The sequence below is a fragment of the Diachasmimorpha longicaudata genome, chromosome 6 (assembly GCF_034640455.1).
Source record: "Diachasmimorpha longicaudata isolate KC_UGA_2023 chromosome 6, iyDiaLong2, whole genome shotgun sequence".
Classification (NCBI taxonomy): Eukaryota; Metazoa; Arthropoda; class Insecta; order Hymenoptera; family Braconidae; genus Diachasmimorpha; species Diachasmimorpha longicaudata.
The window spans coordinates 6,144,109-6,161,578 of NC_087230.1; the positions used below are offsets into that span (position 1 = coordinate 6,144,109).

General features: G+C 38.5%; 4 protein-coding genes across 5 annotated transcripts; 2 read left to right on the forward strand and 2 right to left on the reverse strand.

Annotated features, from left to right (window-relative positions):
- Window positions 1–13: 13 nt before the first annotated feature.
- On the reverse strand, window positions 14–3,202 carry LOC135163443 (quinone oxidoreductase-like protein 2). Its single transcript, XM_064122891.1, has 8 exons — window positions 2,777–3,202; window positions 2,470–2,703; window positions 2,004–2,377; window positions 1,723–1,935; window positions 1,524–1,653; window positions 1,343–1,425; window positions 1,026–1,231; window positions 14–910 (listed from the first exon to the last, which is right to left on the reverse strand). Exons 1-6 carry the CDS (start codon window positions 3,032–3,034, stop codon window positions 1,381–1,383), a joined length of 1,254 nt encoding a protein of 417 aa, XP_063978961.1. The 5' UTR covers window positions 3,035–3,202; the 3' UTR covers window positions 14–910; window positions 1,026–1,231; window positions 1,343–1,380.
- Window positions 3,203–3,325: 123 nt separating this feature from the next.
- Window positions 3,326–6,676, forward strand: LOC135163440 (transmembrane 9 superfamily member 4). The gene is made up of 3 exons (XM_064122885.1): window positions 3,326–3,494; window positions 3,788–4,332; window positions 5,049–6,676. Exons 1-3 carry the CDS (start codon window positions 3,492–3,494, stop codon window positions 6,382–6,384), a joined length of 1,884 nt encoding a protein of 627 aa, XP_063978955.1. The 5' UTR covers window positions 3,326–3,491; the 3' UTR covers window positions 6,385–6,676.
- Window positions 6,677–6,893: 217 nt separating this feature from the next.
- LOC135163445 (metallophosphoesterase 1) lies at window positions 6,894–9,269 on the reverse strand. 2 transcript variants are annotated; one of them, XR_010299116.1, is made up of 6 exons: window positions 8,874–9,269; window positions 8,550–8,695; window positions 8,329–8,399; window positions 7,610–8,265; window positions 7,188–7,526; window positions 6,894–7,104 (listed from the first exon to the last, which is right to left on the reverse strand). XR_010299116.1 is itself a non-coding variant. In XM_064122896.1 (5 exons), the coding sequence occupies exons 1-5, from the start codon at window positions 8,985–8,987 to the stop codon at window positions 7,365–7,367; spliced, it is 1,149 nt and encodes a 382-aa protein (XP_063978966.1). In that variant the 5' UTR covers window positions 8,988–9,269; the 3' UTR covers window positions 6,894–7,364. The 2 variants fall into 2 exon arrangements, 1 of the variants encoding a protein (XP_063978966.1); XM_064122896.1 differs by having other exon boundaries at window positions 6,894–7,526.
- A 65-nt stretch (window positions 9,270–9,334) lies between these two features.
- Window positions 9,335–15,110, forward strand: LOC135163437 (uncharacterized). Its single transcript, XM_064122876.1, has 3 exons — window positions 9,335–9,612; window positions 9,721–9,791; window positions 10,114–15,110. The coding sequence occupies exons 1-3, from the start codon at window positions 9,547–9,549 to the stop codon at window positions 14,012–14,014; spliced, it is 4,038 nt and encodes a 1,345-aa protein (XP_063978946.1). The 5' UTR covers window positions 9,335–9,546; the 3' UTR covers window positions 14,015–15,110.
- The last annotated feature ends 2,360 nt before the right edge of the window (window positions 15,111–17,470 follow it).

Here is a 17,470-nt window from a genome sequence, read left to right on the forward strand (position 1 = left end):
TCCATTTCCATAATTTATCTATTATCATTCCATTACTCGATTATAAATCGGCTTAATAATGCTTATTGTCATTGTAAAAATCATTTCTTCCTAGTGATTTTGGTTGCAATTACAAAGTGTACTTTATCCAACTAAATATCTCTTGTTCGTCAATTGGGGGATGAAGAATTATATGTTATTTCATTCCTTAAAAAGCACCTTATCATTGCCACACGTTTAAACTGAAGTAACAAATAATTTTTATATGCATTGAATTTAATGGTGTTTCATGATCACTGTAGTTTAATCACTTTTATGAATGAGATGATGCATGTTGAGTATTCAACCGGCGCGCGTCACGGAGAAGCCAAGTGGTAGACTAAGCCGTTGAGGAGATAGCAGACTACGTGAACGCATTTCTTATCCCCTACTGTCTGTCCACCTCTCGTGAGTTCACGTGGCCGTTTATTCGTATCGCATAGCCGCCGCCGCCGCCACCTCCACCACCACCACCACCACTACCACCATTATTCAACACTAATATATAATTTACTCGACTACATTTTTATTTGATTTTAATAACTTTTCTTCTTGGCCTTCATCACTCGGTCCCTTTCATTCGCATTTAATTATAATCCACTCTTGTAATTTTTATTATAATATGATTAAACAAATGAATAAATAAAGAAGCTTGTCAAATTACTGAAAAATCATCGTTCAATAAATTCAACTCGATATGGATTCAAGAAATTTCTCACGAGTACTGGAATTGAAGCTGTAAACTAACACCCGGGAAAAGTGGGCCGGTTGGCCTTCGCGACACTGCACTCACTTATATACGTTTGTAAATGACAGACCGTACTTTACTTGTTATGAGCGTTGAAGGGTTTTTTATCATTAAAAAGCTAATGGTTGTCGTAAAATTTCCTGTCTACATTTTTTCATCCACCATTGGGAATGTATATAAAAGTAAAATATAGGATAAACGTACTGTTGAAAATATTGGCCAACATAGATGAAAAAATATTAAATTTTCATAAACTTACAATTTCAATGTTGCTGACGTTTTCAACGCTTACGCGTACGAGATCCGTAGAATTCCTTTCACCCTGTCTCATTCTCGAAATACTGATAATCACTAGTTAGGTATAAAGAACGAGAACTTTATTGTTCAACGGAAACCAATTATCAATTTTCTTTTTCTCTCCATTTGTTTAGCATTCCATCGATAGTTGGTGCCGAGAATTAATTTCTAAAAATTTCAAATGTCAAAAAAAATAAAATGACTGGAGAAACTAGTTCTCTTGCTCCATAACCATATACTCAGAAAATAAATGTAAAACTAGTAAAATGAGATTTAAACCTTTAATTTGATTGAGTAATAATGGTTTTTATTGGACGTTATTTCTCATTAATTGTATTCGGTTGTTTCAGATTAATAATAACCTGTAAAATGAAAAAATAAATGATCAATATAGCGGCCAGTTTGGCAAAATGAAATTTTATAAGTAAAGATATAAATTTACGGAGATTTTTTTACAAACCTTTCCAAAGCACTTCATATTAGAAAGGCAAGAAACAGCCTCATTAACATTGTACAAGCCGGTGATAAGAGAGTAGGATGGCTTTATCAGGCCCTCCTCATAATACTGCAACACATCCTCGCCGGCTTCCCTGTGGAGAAGAGCATTGAAAGTGTCTCTTTTCTATTTTCATCTTTTGTCTCATTAATTATTCACTTACCTGTATGATTCATAATTTTCCATTTTAAATTCACGTAGGTTTACACCACTGGGAATTAATGAATTCTTAACTTCATTACTGTTTTCCGTCTCTTTCGGGACAAATCCAGCGATTATCAAACGTCCTTCTCTGGATAAATGCTCCACCAAAATTGAGAAATTGTCATCACGCAATATAGTAGATGAAAAATTGTCTCCATAAACTTTTGTAAAACTGGAAAATAATTCAAGTCCCACAATATTATATGGAATTGAATTTTAAAAATATATAACGATACTCACCAATTCAAAATTTCTTTAAACTTTTCACCCTCAGTCCCGTCAAATACACCATCAATCCCTCTCTCAGCCGCAAACTCTTTAATTTTCTTAACCAATTTCTTATCATTAAAGGCTAACGAAGCAAAGGCACCTTTTTCTCTAACATGAGTGGCCTTTTCCTCTGTTGCGCTAACACCGATTACTTGAGCTCTAAAGACATTAGCTGCAATATCAACAGCTGCCAGTCCAACTCCTCCAAGGCCTACATTAACTAATACCATTTCATTTTCTTCCAAATTTGCTTTTTTTTCAAAACCCATTAATGCTGTCATATAATTCTCCAAGAGGCAAACTGAATCAACAAGTTTTGACGATGACGGTACTCTCCAGATATCCTACAGAGAACAAAACAACAACAATAATACTTATAATAATAATTATGACGAGTAAATGGTAGATTATAGGTTAATGATATATTAAAACTTACTGCAACATCCGCTATACATTGTTGAGCTAGGCCTCCAGACTGTAACTTATTCAGAGCGACTACATAATCTCCAATTTTCCAGCCCTCTGCTTTTGCTTTATCACTGACTTGTAATATTTTTCCAGCTACTTCATACCCTAAAATTTTAGGTAATGTTGTCGTAGATGTGTATGAATTCCGCATTTGCAAAATATCTGGCCCATTTAATGCACAATAATGTACATCTATAAGAACCTAAATGTAATATATCATTAGTTCCAAGTACGAGCATAAGGCTTAGAATAAATAAATACATAAACCATCTTACTTGATTATTTCTATGTTCAATTTGTGGAGGTTCAATGTTTTCAATAACGAGGGGCTTTGAAAATTCCTTCAAAACGGCTGCTTGAATTTTCCCCGGCTCAGGTTTTGGCACTTGAATATTCACCGGTTCATCAGTGGATTTTTGATTGATTGCACTTTTACTATTAATCCTAGCCATCCTCATGTGAATTATGTTTTTGTTTTTCAACAAAACATGCCGAGTGTTTGTTACAATTGCAGTCATTATTTTTGTTGACATTGTTGGTAGAAATAATGATATTAGGCGATGGAATATCTGGGCATAGATTAAGTTTAACCTTTCCTTTCCTTTTCTCCGCAGTTCACATTCTCTATTACTATTTTACAATGTAGTAAACTGAAATACAGAGTCAACCTCTGTTCACCACAGGAGCCGACAAGTTCTTGTACGCGCCACGAGAGTAACGCAGCGAACGCAGCCAATCCCTATATCGCAAAGTTCCCTTAAACGACAAAAGAGGGAGTTCAATGTGAACTGAAGTTGTCTCCGACTCCGATTATGATAAACAACTTCACACGCTTCAGAACTTATTTTGACGATTACTGAATAATACTTGAAAGAACTTCGCAGTAGTGTGTCCGCGTGAGTGGAGTGCTAGATTGAAACAACACGACGTGTCACAGTACAGAGGAGGATTATCGGTGTGGCGCCTTCGAGTACCGAGTAGCGTAGCAGAATGGTAATTATCCAACAATTTCATTAAAATTCCAGCATTAAAACCCGGAATTTTTTTCTCTCCCTGCGCCAGAATTGTACCATTCAAAATTCACTTGTAAAATTCTCAACAATGATCGGTGAGGATCCCTCCAAATGACTCCCGTCAGGTGTCAACCTCAATTATTGTTGGTTATAAAATGATGTTTTCTTGACAAGCACCACAAGTTGGAAAATACCTCGTTCACTTGTTGATTCCACCCTTCCAGGATTCCAATTAACCACCTCAATGTTCATTAACAATGTAAATCATTACAGGAGAGGTTAAAATGGACTGGTGTTATTCTGTCACTGGTTATGTCATTGAGCCACGGATTTTACGTACCCGGAGTGGCTCCAGTGGAGTTTAAGAAATCCCAGAAGATTGACGTGAAAGCTGTCAAGATGACAAGCACTCACACACAATTGCCCTACGAGTACTATTCTCTTCCCTTCTGTTTACCCAAAAATGGGACATTCGTTTACAAATCAGAGAACCTCGGGGAGGTCCTACGAGGTGATCGCATTGTCACTACTCCCTATGAGGTGGCAATGGGGGAGAATGTTCCCTGTCGACTTCTGTGTCATTCTCCCAAGAACCCAATGACATGGACTGAGGACGAATCGAAACGAGTTATTGAGAGGATTAAACACGAGTACACTGTGCACCTGCTGATTGATAATCTACCAGCAGCTACGAAGAAGGTCCACAAAGACGACAGCCTCTTTGTTTACCACGGCTATCGCCTGGGAGAAGCTCTTGGGGACCAGGTCTACATTAACAATTATCTGAAGCTCAAACTGAGCTACCATAAACATGGAGAGTGAGTATATATTATACATCATAAACATTAGAAATTAAGTGGACGACAATAACGTGAAATGATGGAGCAATTCATAATTGGAGGTGCATGAGCATCGCAAATGGAATCTCTAAATTTTTGCAGAATTTTTGGATCAATCTCTCTATTTTTTATCTTAAAAGAAAATTATGAAGTATTCTTTCAACCTTTAATATAAAAATGACGTCATTCATTAATCTGTAGATGATAAGCTGATTTTGTAGAATTCTAAATTGCCCTAGAAAATAGAGAGTGTAGTACAAAAATTCCGGAAAAACACATGTTAGTTTTGAGGCCTCTTATACTCGTCATTGATGTTTCATAGTTTCCTACATTGTTCATCATAAAAGGCCAGTGCATGAGTGATGATAGTTCACCATGATACTACCTGATAATATGGGCTAATGATCGAATGATCATTATCATGGACGGTTCTCGAAAACAGTAATTATCTATCTTTTCGCCTGATTGCCTATTCCCGAATAGAACATTGTATTCGTCCAAGTTTCACATTTTCTAATTTTGCTTGAGAATCATGTGGTGTTCTAAAATGGAGCAGGACGTTTTACTCAATTGGCAAGAACATTGGAGAAAAAGATCTCAAGTACACATTTAATATTGAATCCGAATATGAATAATTGATTAAAGAAAAAGGTTTACCATTTAGCGATGGATTGAATGGTTTATTTAACTTTTAGGAATGAATTCCGAGTAGTTGGCTTCGAGGTAGAAGCACGATCAGTCGATTATACTCAACTAGAGTTCGAAGGCAATAACTGTCAGCCCCCCGGGCAAATTGGGCCGCAGTATGTCAATCCAAAGGGCACGAGGCTCCTCTTTTTCTACTCTGTAGAGTGGGCAGAGTCGGACGTTAGCTGGGCCAGCAGATGGGACATTTACCTAGGCATGACTGACGTCGAGATTCACTGGTTCTCGATAATAAACTCAGTGGCCGTTGTTGTATTTTTATCAGGAATTCTCACCATGATAATGGTAAGGACTTTGCGAAGAGATATTGCTCGTTACAATGCAGGTGAGAGTGACTCCCTGGCTGGATTGGATGAGTCCATCGAGGAGACTGGCTGGAAACTTGTGCATGGAGATGTCTTTCGTCCACCCACCAACTCCAGGTTATTTTCAGCAGTTATTGGGAGTGGAATACAGATATTTTTCATGGCTTTGATCACGATATTCTTCGCTATGCTCGGAATGCTCTCACCTGCTAGCCGAGGATCGTTAGCTACGTGTGCCATCTTTTTGTATGTCTTCTCGGGACTTATAGCTGGATACTTCTCAGCCAGACTCTACAAGACAATGAAGGGGAGAGAGTGGAAGAGAGCAGCATTTCTCACAGCAACTCTGTATCCTGGCATTGTCTCCAGCACCTGCTTCTTTTTGAACTTCTTTATCTGGGGAAAACACAGTTCTGGAGCGGTGCCATTCACAACAATGCTTGCACTTCTGTGCCTGTGGTTTGGAATATCTTTGCCACTGGTTTATCTCGGTTATTTCTTTGGGTATAGAAAACAACCCTTTACACATCCTGTTAGGACTAATCAAATACCTAGGCAGGTGCCTGATCAACTTTGGTACATGAATCCAATGCTATGTACATTGATGGCTGGCATTCTTCCATTTGGAGCAGTGTTCATCGAATTGTTCTTTATCCTAAATGCACTATGGGAGAACCAAGTTTATTACCTTTTTGGCTTCCTCTTCCTTGTCTTCTGCATCCTTGTCATATCGTGTTCACAGATATCCATCGTAATGGTTTATTTCCAGCTGTGTGGCGAAGATTACAGATGGTGGTGGAGAAGTTTCATAGTGGGTGGGGGTTCAGCAGTTTATGTATTGGCATATTCAGTATTCTACTTTATGACGAAACTCGAAATAACCGAATTAGTACCAACACTTATGTACTTTGGTTATACAGCGCTCATGGTGCTTACTTTCTGGCTGTTGACTGGAACTATTGGTTTTTTCGCTGCGTACGCGTTCATTCGTAAAATTTACGCAGCTGTCAAAATCGACTAGTCACAATTAATGAATCAAGTGAGAATTTCTGTAAGATGTTTTTTTTTTTTTATTTTAAAATCAATCTCTATTGTCAATCATGTCGACAGTGAGTGGAGGCCAGAGATAATCCAGCCGAATTATTTATTTTTTCGGTAACTTGGACAATTTAAAATAAGAGAACTATAGGGAGAGATAAGTTCATTAAAATAGGCAAGAATTGAATGTCAGAGTGTAGGAACTTTGTTAACATTATATTTTGTAAAGTAATAATTTTTTAAGAATAAATATTTGTATGAGTGCGATAACCTGATGAATTGCCAGTTCAGAGAGGGAAAATATGTGGTACAATATTTAAGAGGTTTTTTTAGGGACTTAAAATTCATTGACAAAGTCAACCGACATGAATTTCACGATCAATTGATGAAAGTTAATGAATGGAATGTGACAAATTCGGTAATTCTGTATTTATCTCGAAAACAACCAGATTCGAAGAGAAATGTCAGTAAATTATTTTGACTGTGACAACATTTTCCATAAAAAATAATATATTTATATTACCTACGAATTGTTGCAGTACAGAAATTCTTATATCACGGGATTTGTCTTGCTAGTTGATAAACTTTTTTTCAAAAACTATCGTCCGTTTTCTAATGAGATGGAAAAAGGATTGTTACACTGAGTTTTATCACTTCACTTGTGAATTAAATATGTCACATTCTTGAGGCGGCAACATCGTATCTGCAACGAGTATTTACTATTCTCATTATTTTTCTTAATAGTGTAAAAGGCATCAATCATTGGGAGAATGAGAATAAAATTACCTGGAACGAAAGATTTTTTCCGCCAATGATTATTTATTTTATGTACACTGTCATGCTGTGCTCGTCAATGGTCATTTTGTTTTTCTTCATACTGTTGCACCAAGTCTGTTGTGTATAAAATTAAATATGAAGAAACAGAACATCGAGGACATTGAAATCATATCAATAAAACATTTGTCAGTCGAGTTTCAAAAAGTTATGACGATTCATTCTCTGTGTTGCTTTGATGAGTAAATAAATTACGATGAAAAAACCACCATAAGTATAAATGGATATGACTGTTGATTCTTCTGGCATGTAACATTTGGAGAGAGCATAGTTGTTGGGAGTGAACACACCCTGCAATAAAAATGATATCTTTAACCCCTCGACTTATTACCTTTAGAATTCTGAACAAAAGGCGAACAAAAAATACTGCATACCATTAAAAACGAGGGGTTATTTTTATTCCTCCAACTGAAGGATGGAATAGTGACTTCCAGAATGTCCTGACCATGCATTGTCCTGCAGCCATGATGAGTGTGGCCATCAACCACCAATCTGGGATTGAGAATATCCAGAAGTTGTTTAGATGCCTCTTTGGATAGGCACTCCCACCTCTCTCTGAATTTTATATCTTTAATCTCCTCAGGTGCCTCATCTGGCTCTGAACATAACGAGTCAGACTCCCTATACATAGGATAATGCTGGAGGAGTATTGGCCTGCTGTATCTGTCAATTGATTTCAGTTCATTGCACTCGCCAATGCCTCTGGCGCATTTCAAATGTTTGGCTATTTTATTTAAAGCCACTTCAGCTGATCTGCAGAGGAAGCAGCCGTCTCCCTCCATGGCCATGCTGTTGACTAGAACAAAATGATTCCCCCGGATTGTCACTCTCTTTACACTCGGGGCTTTCATAGCATTCATGAATCTTTGATTCAAGTATGGAGTTATGACATAGTGAAATCCCATGTCATGATTTCCAGCTACTACATAGAGATAAGTGTTCTTCGGTACTGCGAAGAGAGAATGGAATCTCTTGACGTAGTTCTCGAACTCAGAGGAGCTACACCAGAGGCCTTCATCGAAAACATCCCCTGAAAATTTGACGAATTATTATTACCAGTGAACGGAGGGTGTGTTTGATCGACTTCAAGTACCTAGTACAAAGACAATGTCGGGTTTGTGGAGAACTATAGCTGTCTGAAAGGCTCTGTACATCTGCCATTCCCTAAAAATTATTATTTCAAGTCTTTCAATATGTTTCCCAATAAATCTGAAGAACAATTCGGAAATCCCTAGATATGACACAGTTGATTCATTGAAATAAATGAACAAGCATGCAGAATATAAAACCAATTTAAACGATGTCCTGGCGAACCTTCGAAGTTTGTCGAACCAGTGACCCTTTCGTGACCCCAACAAATGAGTGTCAGCAATAAACATCGCCTTGACAGGCCTCTCCACAGGTTGCGGAGCTGGAATTATTGGATCCACTTTCTGGGGGTCCAGAACAGGCCATCCGCACTAGACAGATGAGCATTTCATCGAAATTGAAATAATTTAAATAACTAAAAGCATTACTAGTGGGTAAGTAGATTGCTCATGATCCTGGTTTAATGTGACTGTTCACTCCAGTGTAAACTGTCAACTACTGAATTGTTATGGATTTCTCAATAACCACTGTTAAAAACATTGCACTTACCTGTAAAAGGACAACATAATAAATTAGATATTCACAAAACACAAATAAAAATATTCCAGCACCGAGGGCTTCTCCTACGTGGTACTTGAATGATCGACGCTTTGCACGTAGCATTTTTAATATTTAAAAATTCATAGTTGCAATTAATCTACTCTTCCCAAAGATTATAGGGGAGATTGCTAACACGTATGGGTGGCCCGCAAACTATCCCGCAAAATTTAGTAGCGATGGTGCATGATCTACGATGGTGAACGTGCCTGTCGGTAAGGCATTACCACGGAGAACGTGGCTGACTGGGCTGGCAGGTATTGGCTCTAGGAGGCCCAGGAGCCGAAAAAAACGTAAAAAATGAAAAAATCCATTTGAGAATATTCGGAAGCCTTGGAAGAATCGCGAATGGGCTGCCTGAATGGCACACCTTGTGCTCCGTGGTAATGCTTTACCAACAGGCACGTTCACCATCGTAGTTCATGCGCAACCGCTACTAAATTTTGCGGTTGAAGTGACTCCATAAGCGTCAGCACTCTCCCCGTTAATAAAGCCTAACATATCTCCCCCGCCCCGGCAAAATAAACTATCGTAAACGACGAAGCACGTTTCGCGTTTGTTTTCACAGTAATAAAGGGATATATGAATATCATTACTTGTTCAGTAATTTATTGTGCAGTGAATAATGATGGAGGAACGTTTAGAATCTTCTGCCCTAGAAGATAATTTAGACATGGGATTAGGTTTTGGGGTGAGTAAATATTTTAATTGATTTACTTGTTGAGGTTATGTTGCCATTTGTGTTTTTACTGTCTTATTGCCTTACAATGATGTTACGATTAATAAAAATAATTTTCAGAACGACATTCAGAAGACAGAGAAGTTAAATCAGTCGTTTTTGCTGCTGAAGAAGAAATTGTTTCGATCTCAGTGAGTATTTAACAAGTTTGTATTAAAAATAAACAGAAGACAGTCGGCATGTTTCTGTGTGGATTTTCCGCATTGTATCATGTTAATTTTGCTGCTGATTGTAGAAAAGTCTGCTCCAAACTTTCACTAAAAAAAATATACAGAAAAACTGCGTGTAATTAAGTAGCATCTTACTATACTCTAATTTTGTTACATAGAACAATGATTCAATATTCCGTTCATTTGACATTTCAAAACTAAAAGTGATTGTTAAAAATAAAATTCTCTCGACTAAACACTTTTTAATGTCATTCTATGCACAATTACTTAATTTCTTTTACAGTGATCTTATCCAGCAGTACAGCAACAAAATGAAAGAATGTGAGAGATTGCGAATTGAGTTGGAAACATGCCAACGTGATTCCGAACGATTCAAACAACAGCACCTGACAGCCACAGCCAAAACCGTCAAGCTGACAATGGAGAACACGAAGCTTCAAGAACTCAACAAAAAGCTCGAGAAACTCGTAGCAGAACATGAAACACAGATTGCTGGCGATCAACGCTTGGTTCAGCAACTCAGTTGTAAAGTCGAGGACATTGAGGATCGACATTCCGAGAGAGTTATGCAAATTGAACTGGAAAAATCTGTGCTCCAGACAAAAGTAAAAGAGTTAGAACAGGAGATTAAGAAAATCAGCAAAAGTCACGAAAAGAAGTCTCCTAAAAAGGTGACCAAAAAACTAGCTAAAGCATCTCCATTCAAATCGAGGGGTCCTCCTGCTGGTCTGGGATTAATTGCGGACGATGAACCGTTCTCCGATGCCGTAAAGAAATCCCCAGAGCATCAAGGCTCTGATGAATTTGACAAGAATATTATCGATGATTTTTCAGAGCTTCCACGAATAGATTTCCCAAAAGAACAGGGTAAAAAGACTCAAAAATTTACATCCGATGAAAATGATAAATATACCAAAGAGTCAGGGGAAATTGAAAGCAATCAAGACAATAAAATCTTCCAGAAATCAACCAGAGAAATTGGAGTGAATGTTGACATATCTATTTCCCCATCAAAACCTGTGACGATGGACAAAAATATAATGACTGACGAGTTCTACAATTTGACGGATAACCCTTATCCGCTGTTCTGTGCGAAATGCGAGAATTTGCTTGAGAAGTCGCTAGACGATCTCATCTGCAGAGCAACGAAACTCCCTCCTAATATTCCCAAACTCCCCCCTTCACCTCTTCGATCTGTGAGAGCAATACAATCCCCAGAAAAAGATAAATTCGAGCATCCTGTGATTCTAGACAGTCTTCAGAGGAGAGTCAAACTCTTGGAGAAGCGAATGAGACGCCAGAAGAAGGCAGAAATTTTCAAAAAATCCTCGTGTTGTAATCATTCACAATCCCTGGGTCATTGTAACCAAAAAAATTCCTTCAAGGAACCCTTCCAGTTCGACATGATGACAGAGTTTTTTGGTAGGATGATGCAGCTCCCTGGGTTTCAGGGATTGAGGAGCCGAAGAGATAGTGTTAAAAGCCGCAGAAGGTTATCCTCTATGAGAATGAAGGACCGTTGGAGGACGGAGAAGAGGAATTTAAGCTCCGACACCTGGGACATAGAATCCGATGAGGAACGTCGAGGTCTTGACGAAAGCAATGCATTCCCCAGACCTCGCGCATCATTCAGGGCTACACTGAGAAATGGCGAACAGGATTATGATGAAGACCCAGAGGATGATTTCTTCAATTCCATGCCTTCTAATAGACTTGGGCGGAGAAGAAGAGAAACTCTTAGAAAAATAACCGAAGAATGTGGGGGTAGATCTCAAGGAAGATCCCCGGAACGTCTGGAACCCAAAGGGAATTTCAATTCAACTTCTTTGGACAGAACTGGCAGACGGAGACCTTCTTTGAAAGATATTATTAATTCACCGAGAGCGTCTAGTCCTAAAAGGAGACACGAGACTCCACCATCATTAGAAAGAGTCGACAGACCAAGGAAACAAACTGTGAGGGCGTTTGAGGAATCCATTGCTCCTCCTCGAGAACCATCGTCATCCCCTGAACCGGAAAGGAATTACATCCACGAAGGTAACTTGGTTCCCTCAACTTGTGAAAAACGAAAACGTACTGCATCATCATCGAGTCAAATACCTGAAGAGACAATTCCAAAGAGGAAGAAACGAACAGACGATCCACCAAAACCAATCAGCGTTCGATCAAATTTGTTAAAGAACTTGAGACGATTGAAAAAGGATAAAGCTGCGGTTAAAACAATCTCCACTAGTGTGAATAGAGACGAAAGAAATGAAGTCAATGTCACACAGCAAGTCACACAGCAAGATCTTCCAGGGCCAAAGAAACGAATTGCTCACGTGCCGAAACAACCAGAGCTTCCGTGCCCATCAAATATAATTGAAGATGATCGGCGAAAACTTCCGGAGATCTCGATCTCAGCGAATGTAGGAGAAAAAAGGATAACTCGGTCGTTAAGAAAATTCTCGGTCGATACACACAAGAATGATCTAGGTAGTACTACCGATAGCGCCCCAAATCAACCAAATCCACCAATTCCAAAACGTCAGGAGGAGACAATTTTGCAGGTCGAACCCACAAGTGAAAAGACTTTAGAAGTAATTAATGAAGGGTTTAACCTGATGATAGACGAGCCTTCAGTACCTTCCAACGGTGAATCACCAGCATCCCCAACTGGAGAAACCCCAGCGTCGCCTTCTGGAGAGCCTTCAGAAATTCTACCAGAGACAATAAAGATTCCTTTAATCTATGAAACTGCAGCAGTGTCTGACTATTCCGACAGTGAACCCCTTCAAAATCCCTCAAACTGCGTAAGGGAATTACGAAACAGGCAGATCCATGTGAGCCCAGTGAAGCAGAAAAATTCCTTTTTTAAAGAACCAATGGAGCCTCTGGTGTCCCCCTTGCCTTTGCCGCTCTCACCCCTATCATCTCCATCTCTTCCATCCACCTCAAGATCTCAAGTTCCCCAAAACATCGAGGATTTACTGGACAACTGGCTCGTAACATCGAAAAAACGTCGAGGAAGAAAGCCAAAAGCCTTGGAAGTATCAAAAATACTTCAGTCAAAAGCAGAGAATCTGATAAAACAGGACCTGACGAGGCTGCTGGAGTCGCCCGACTGGGACAACGCCCTCCACACACGTGTCTCCACCCAAATGTTAAACACGAAAAGTCCTCGAACAGTAGCCAAGGCCATCCTCGACTTCCTGATCGACAGATCAGCCACGGGCGAACCCCTGGATCTCACGTACACACCTCCAGCCCCTCCCATGACGAAGAGTCTTCAGAGGATCGTAACTCTTCTGAAAGATCTCGATTCAAAAATTCCAGAGTTAATTAATTTTGTATTCCAGGGGATTGAGTACGCCCTTTTCAGATTGAATGCCACTCCTACCTGGGAGACGGTTGAAGAGCTATCGAAATTGTTCACTGTCCTGGCGAGAATCAGGAAGGATCGTGAACGAGTGAGGATAATGTGCTGCGACGCTGTCTACGGTCTCCAGAAAAGAAGTTTGATAGTTCTCCATGCTGTCTTGACGTGTTGGCCCGAGGTTTTGCCCCTGTATGATGCAGATAAGGATCAATACTTGCCAATCAGCATTGCTCACACCATTAGATCGCAGGCGGTAAACGATAATTCCAAGTGCGAACAGGTGAAGAAGCTTATCAAAGGATACTTTAAGTACCCTCAGAACGATCCACCTGAAGTTCTGGGTAACAAACTCCTGGAGGCTCTTGGAAGGAATTATGATAAGTCTGTGGAAACTGCGATTTTACTGCTCGCAAAGAGAGAGGGAACCGACTGGACACACAAGAATGTCATCCAGGGGGGACTGATGCCGATGATTGTGGAGGGAAAGTGCTCGGAGATTTATCACTCCTTAAAACTCCTGGGGTTCCTACTAAGGCCTTTTCCAATTTTTGATAAGGATGGGGCTGTCAAGAAAATTGTGGAACAACTCAGGGCCCTTGCTGAGGCTGATACTGGATCCGTGGACCTTCAGGAGGGTGCCATTTCTGCCCTAATGAGTTTATCTCGGCACAGGTTCGAGGACGTTGCTGGTTCTGTTCTGAGTTGGCGACCCACTCGAGCGCTACCTGAGTTACTGCATGAGCAGATAAACGCATTCTTTGCTTCTCGAGGCTCATACTGGAATCACATTAAGGCTAAGAACCGTAAACATGCTGCCGGCTTGTAACTTCATGAAGGAATCAAAGAAAGGGACATTCCTTAATTGATGATAACGAATTAGTTATCATTCATTATATCTTTTGTCAGGTAGAATCGATCCTTTGGGGCTTACCAGGCGAGGAATGAATGAATCTAATGATATTTGTAATTTGTTAGCAAGAGGGAAGGGACTCGCTATGGGAATCTTCTCATTGCATGTAGATATATTTATTCGTATTCTATGGATCAGTGAAATAAACGAAATGATTGATGATTCTATCTGGAGTTTAATGAATGATTTTCAATTTAGTGCATTGAACCGGTTTCAATTATTTTGGAGTGTTCGGTGTTGCGGAAGAATAAAGCGAAAATGAGTTGAATATGTGTCATTCAGTTTTCACCATCTCCGCATGTTTTATTCTATTTTGTGACATATTCTAATTATTTACATCTTCACAGATGAATTAGGAATGAATCGACGACTAAATAAAATCTATAATTGCGCAAATTACCTAAAAAAATCTTCAATGCATTTTATTGCTTCTTTATCCCCTTTTAGCTCAATTAAGCATAATCAATAATCAATCAGTTCCCCACCTCGACCAGTACAAATAATCAAGAGTTATGTAACGACGAATTAATTTGAATAATTTGGAATCCATTATTCGTCCGTTGAGTGAGCACTGTGCAAAAAAACTCCGGTGCGAATAAATTGACGCGTGTAATGAATCATTCAGTGTGATCCATGGTGAGTCAATCTGGCCAATTGAAAATCAATAGTCTGTCTATCGACTAAATGTCGTCTCCGAGAAATTCCACATGCAAACGAGTCGATGAATGGATAAAATTTCTGCAATCGAATACTGTCCCCAATCCTCTGATTCTCTCCTTCACCTCTGGATCTTTCTTCCGCGTTTGACTGCAACATCCGATGAATATTCAAATCCCCGTTCATGCTCTATCGCTCAGACCATAATTATAGGATCTCTGCGTTCATCGAACCCGATATGAACTCGAGAAAAAAGAGAAATGGAAGAAAAAGAAGAATAAACGCTTTCTTCCCACCAATCCAGGATCTCCAATCATCCCCCATATAATATAGGTAAAAAAAAACATAAAAAGAAGAGTTAAAATGATGTTCCACCATCGCAAATTCCGATGCAACAGATTCATTTTGTTTTTGCTATTTAAATAAATTTGGTAGACAAGATACAGGCGATTTTTGTTTTTCCATTTTTTGAATAGTAATAATTAATTAATAATGATATAATAAGAATAATTATTTTCAACATACTCGTAAGCCTTTCATACGCAGAGCATGCTAGGTGATACAATGGTACTATTACATAGTTATTGATGGTATAATAAATGTCTTTGTATCTCAAAATGTTCATATTTATCATCAACTTTCATGAATTTCATTTGGTTCTTTATTACAAAAATAATGAATAATAAGCATTACCCAACGTGGTAAACACTTTGCCAACTGTTACCAGATGTTGAAATTCCCTCAAAATGCCTCATCCATCGACGCATTCACAATTTCACATATTTTCCTGATATCATTACTACGAATATTACCATAAATTCGAGAAAAGAAAAAATAATTAATGAACATTTGTATCATTCACCATCGTACATCTTTTAACTGCTATTTCGTACAATGTCATTAATTTGCATTTTACTCCTTTCGTTAAATCATTTTTTTTTTATTTTTATCAGTTCAATGACGTGTCTTTGGTACATTTTTCAACGGACAGCTTTTTCATATTATTTCAACGTTTAACGTACACCGTAAATAAATTGACGGGGGGTTGGGTATATCGGGCGGGGTTCCCACCATCCGCCGGTCATAAATGCCAACGCGATACAGCAAGAAGTCATTACAAGGGACTGATTGAATATCACGAAAAAAAAGACTATTACAATGTGACAAACATGAGAGACGAATTTTTCACGAGAATATTCACAGGAAAAAAAGAACAATACCAGTTGATTTCTTAAGATCAATTAATCGTCTTAATTGGACTTTCGAAGGAGTTTGGAATAGTCATTTGCAGTCAATGATTTACCACAAAGTCAAAGCTCTATCGTTAGAGAGCTCCTACGGTGTGAAAACACTGCCGAGATGCTCATAAATGAATTTTAAATGGAATTATTGCGGATGAAAACAAATTTACGGTTCATCAAACGTTATGAAATTATTTGACTCCTGATTATAATGCACTTCTTGATGAATTCGCGACGCTGTCTGATGTACTAAAATACCACAACTGTCTACAGTCTGTCTTATTCATGTGTTTCTCCATATTTCTTCATTAATCTATATCTGCCTAATTGACCTCGCCGTACACAATTTTCAATGGTGCATACACGACTCGCGTGTAAAAATGTGTATAATTTTGTATCTCATTACCCTATATAATCAGGAAGAAAAGCATTGTTACTGTTTTCACTCTTTTGATGATTGTTTTTTTTAGAAAAACTGAAAGGCCACCTCTGGTACTGGACTCTCACAAAAGTTTTTTTTTTTCATTTTTCTCGATATAATCATTCGTTGAATTGCATCCGTTCTACCATTTACATTAATTTTTGTGTTTTATGTCTTGATGAATTCCCACACGGAATTCATCTCCAGTAATTACCAATAGACATTAATTTAATTAATCGTATAATATAGATAAGATAATAATTCGTAATAATATAGCAAGAATAAGAATAAATTAGGAACCAATTATAATACGAAGTTAACTAGGCAATTAAATTATAATACGCTTAACTATGGACTATGTATAATTTTTTTTTTCATCTTATTGTACGACTTTGTTTCACATTAATTTCGTATTATCATTAATTTAGATTCTTTTTGTTTTTCAGGCCTTCTTGTAGATTAATCTTGTCGTACTATTTTGTTAAATCCATTATCTCATTGCTCTCATTACTACCACTGGTAACGACTAGGCCTCACCGAAATTTAACGAAAGAAAATACTGCAGGGGTATGGGGAATAGCTTCGTATCATCATTTTCTTCTCCATCTCTCTCTTTCTCCATTCATTTTCCCTGCTCTACATTTCCCTCCCAGGGGAAGAGATCAGGCAAAGCAGTAGATTGTGAATCGAGGACTCACGATTGTCGTGATAACAGAGCATTAGGGAGAGTTAGGTATTAAACTTCTATCTACAAATATACAAATTACATGTGTATGCTTTTAGAAAAAGTCCTTCTCTTTCTCATTGTAGTAAAAAAAATAATAAAAAAAGTTTTTAATCTCTCCACAGTTGTTTGCGCACTAGACTCTGGAGGGGGGGGGGGGCGCAATAATGATTGATGAAAGCTCGCTTCCTTCCCCGACACTTTGGAAGGCACTCTTGAGGCTCATTGAGCGTGAAACGACGAAACTCGGTGGAGGAAGGAGCAAGTAATCGGAGAAACAAGCAACGAAAAATATATAGTCACCCACGTGAATATTCCTTTTCCTCACT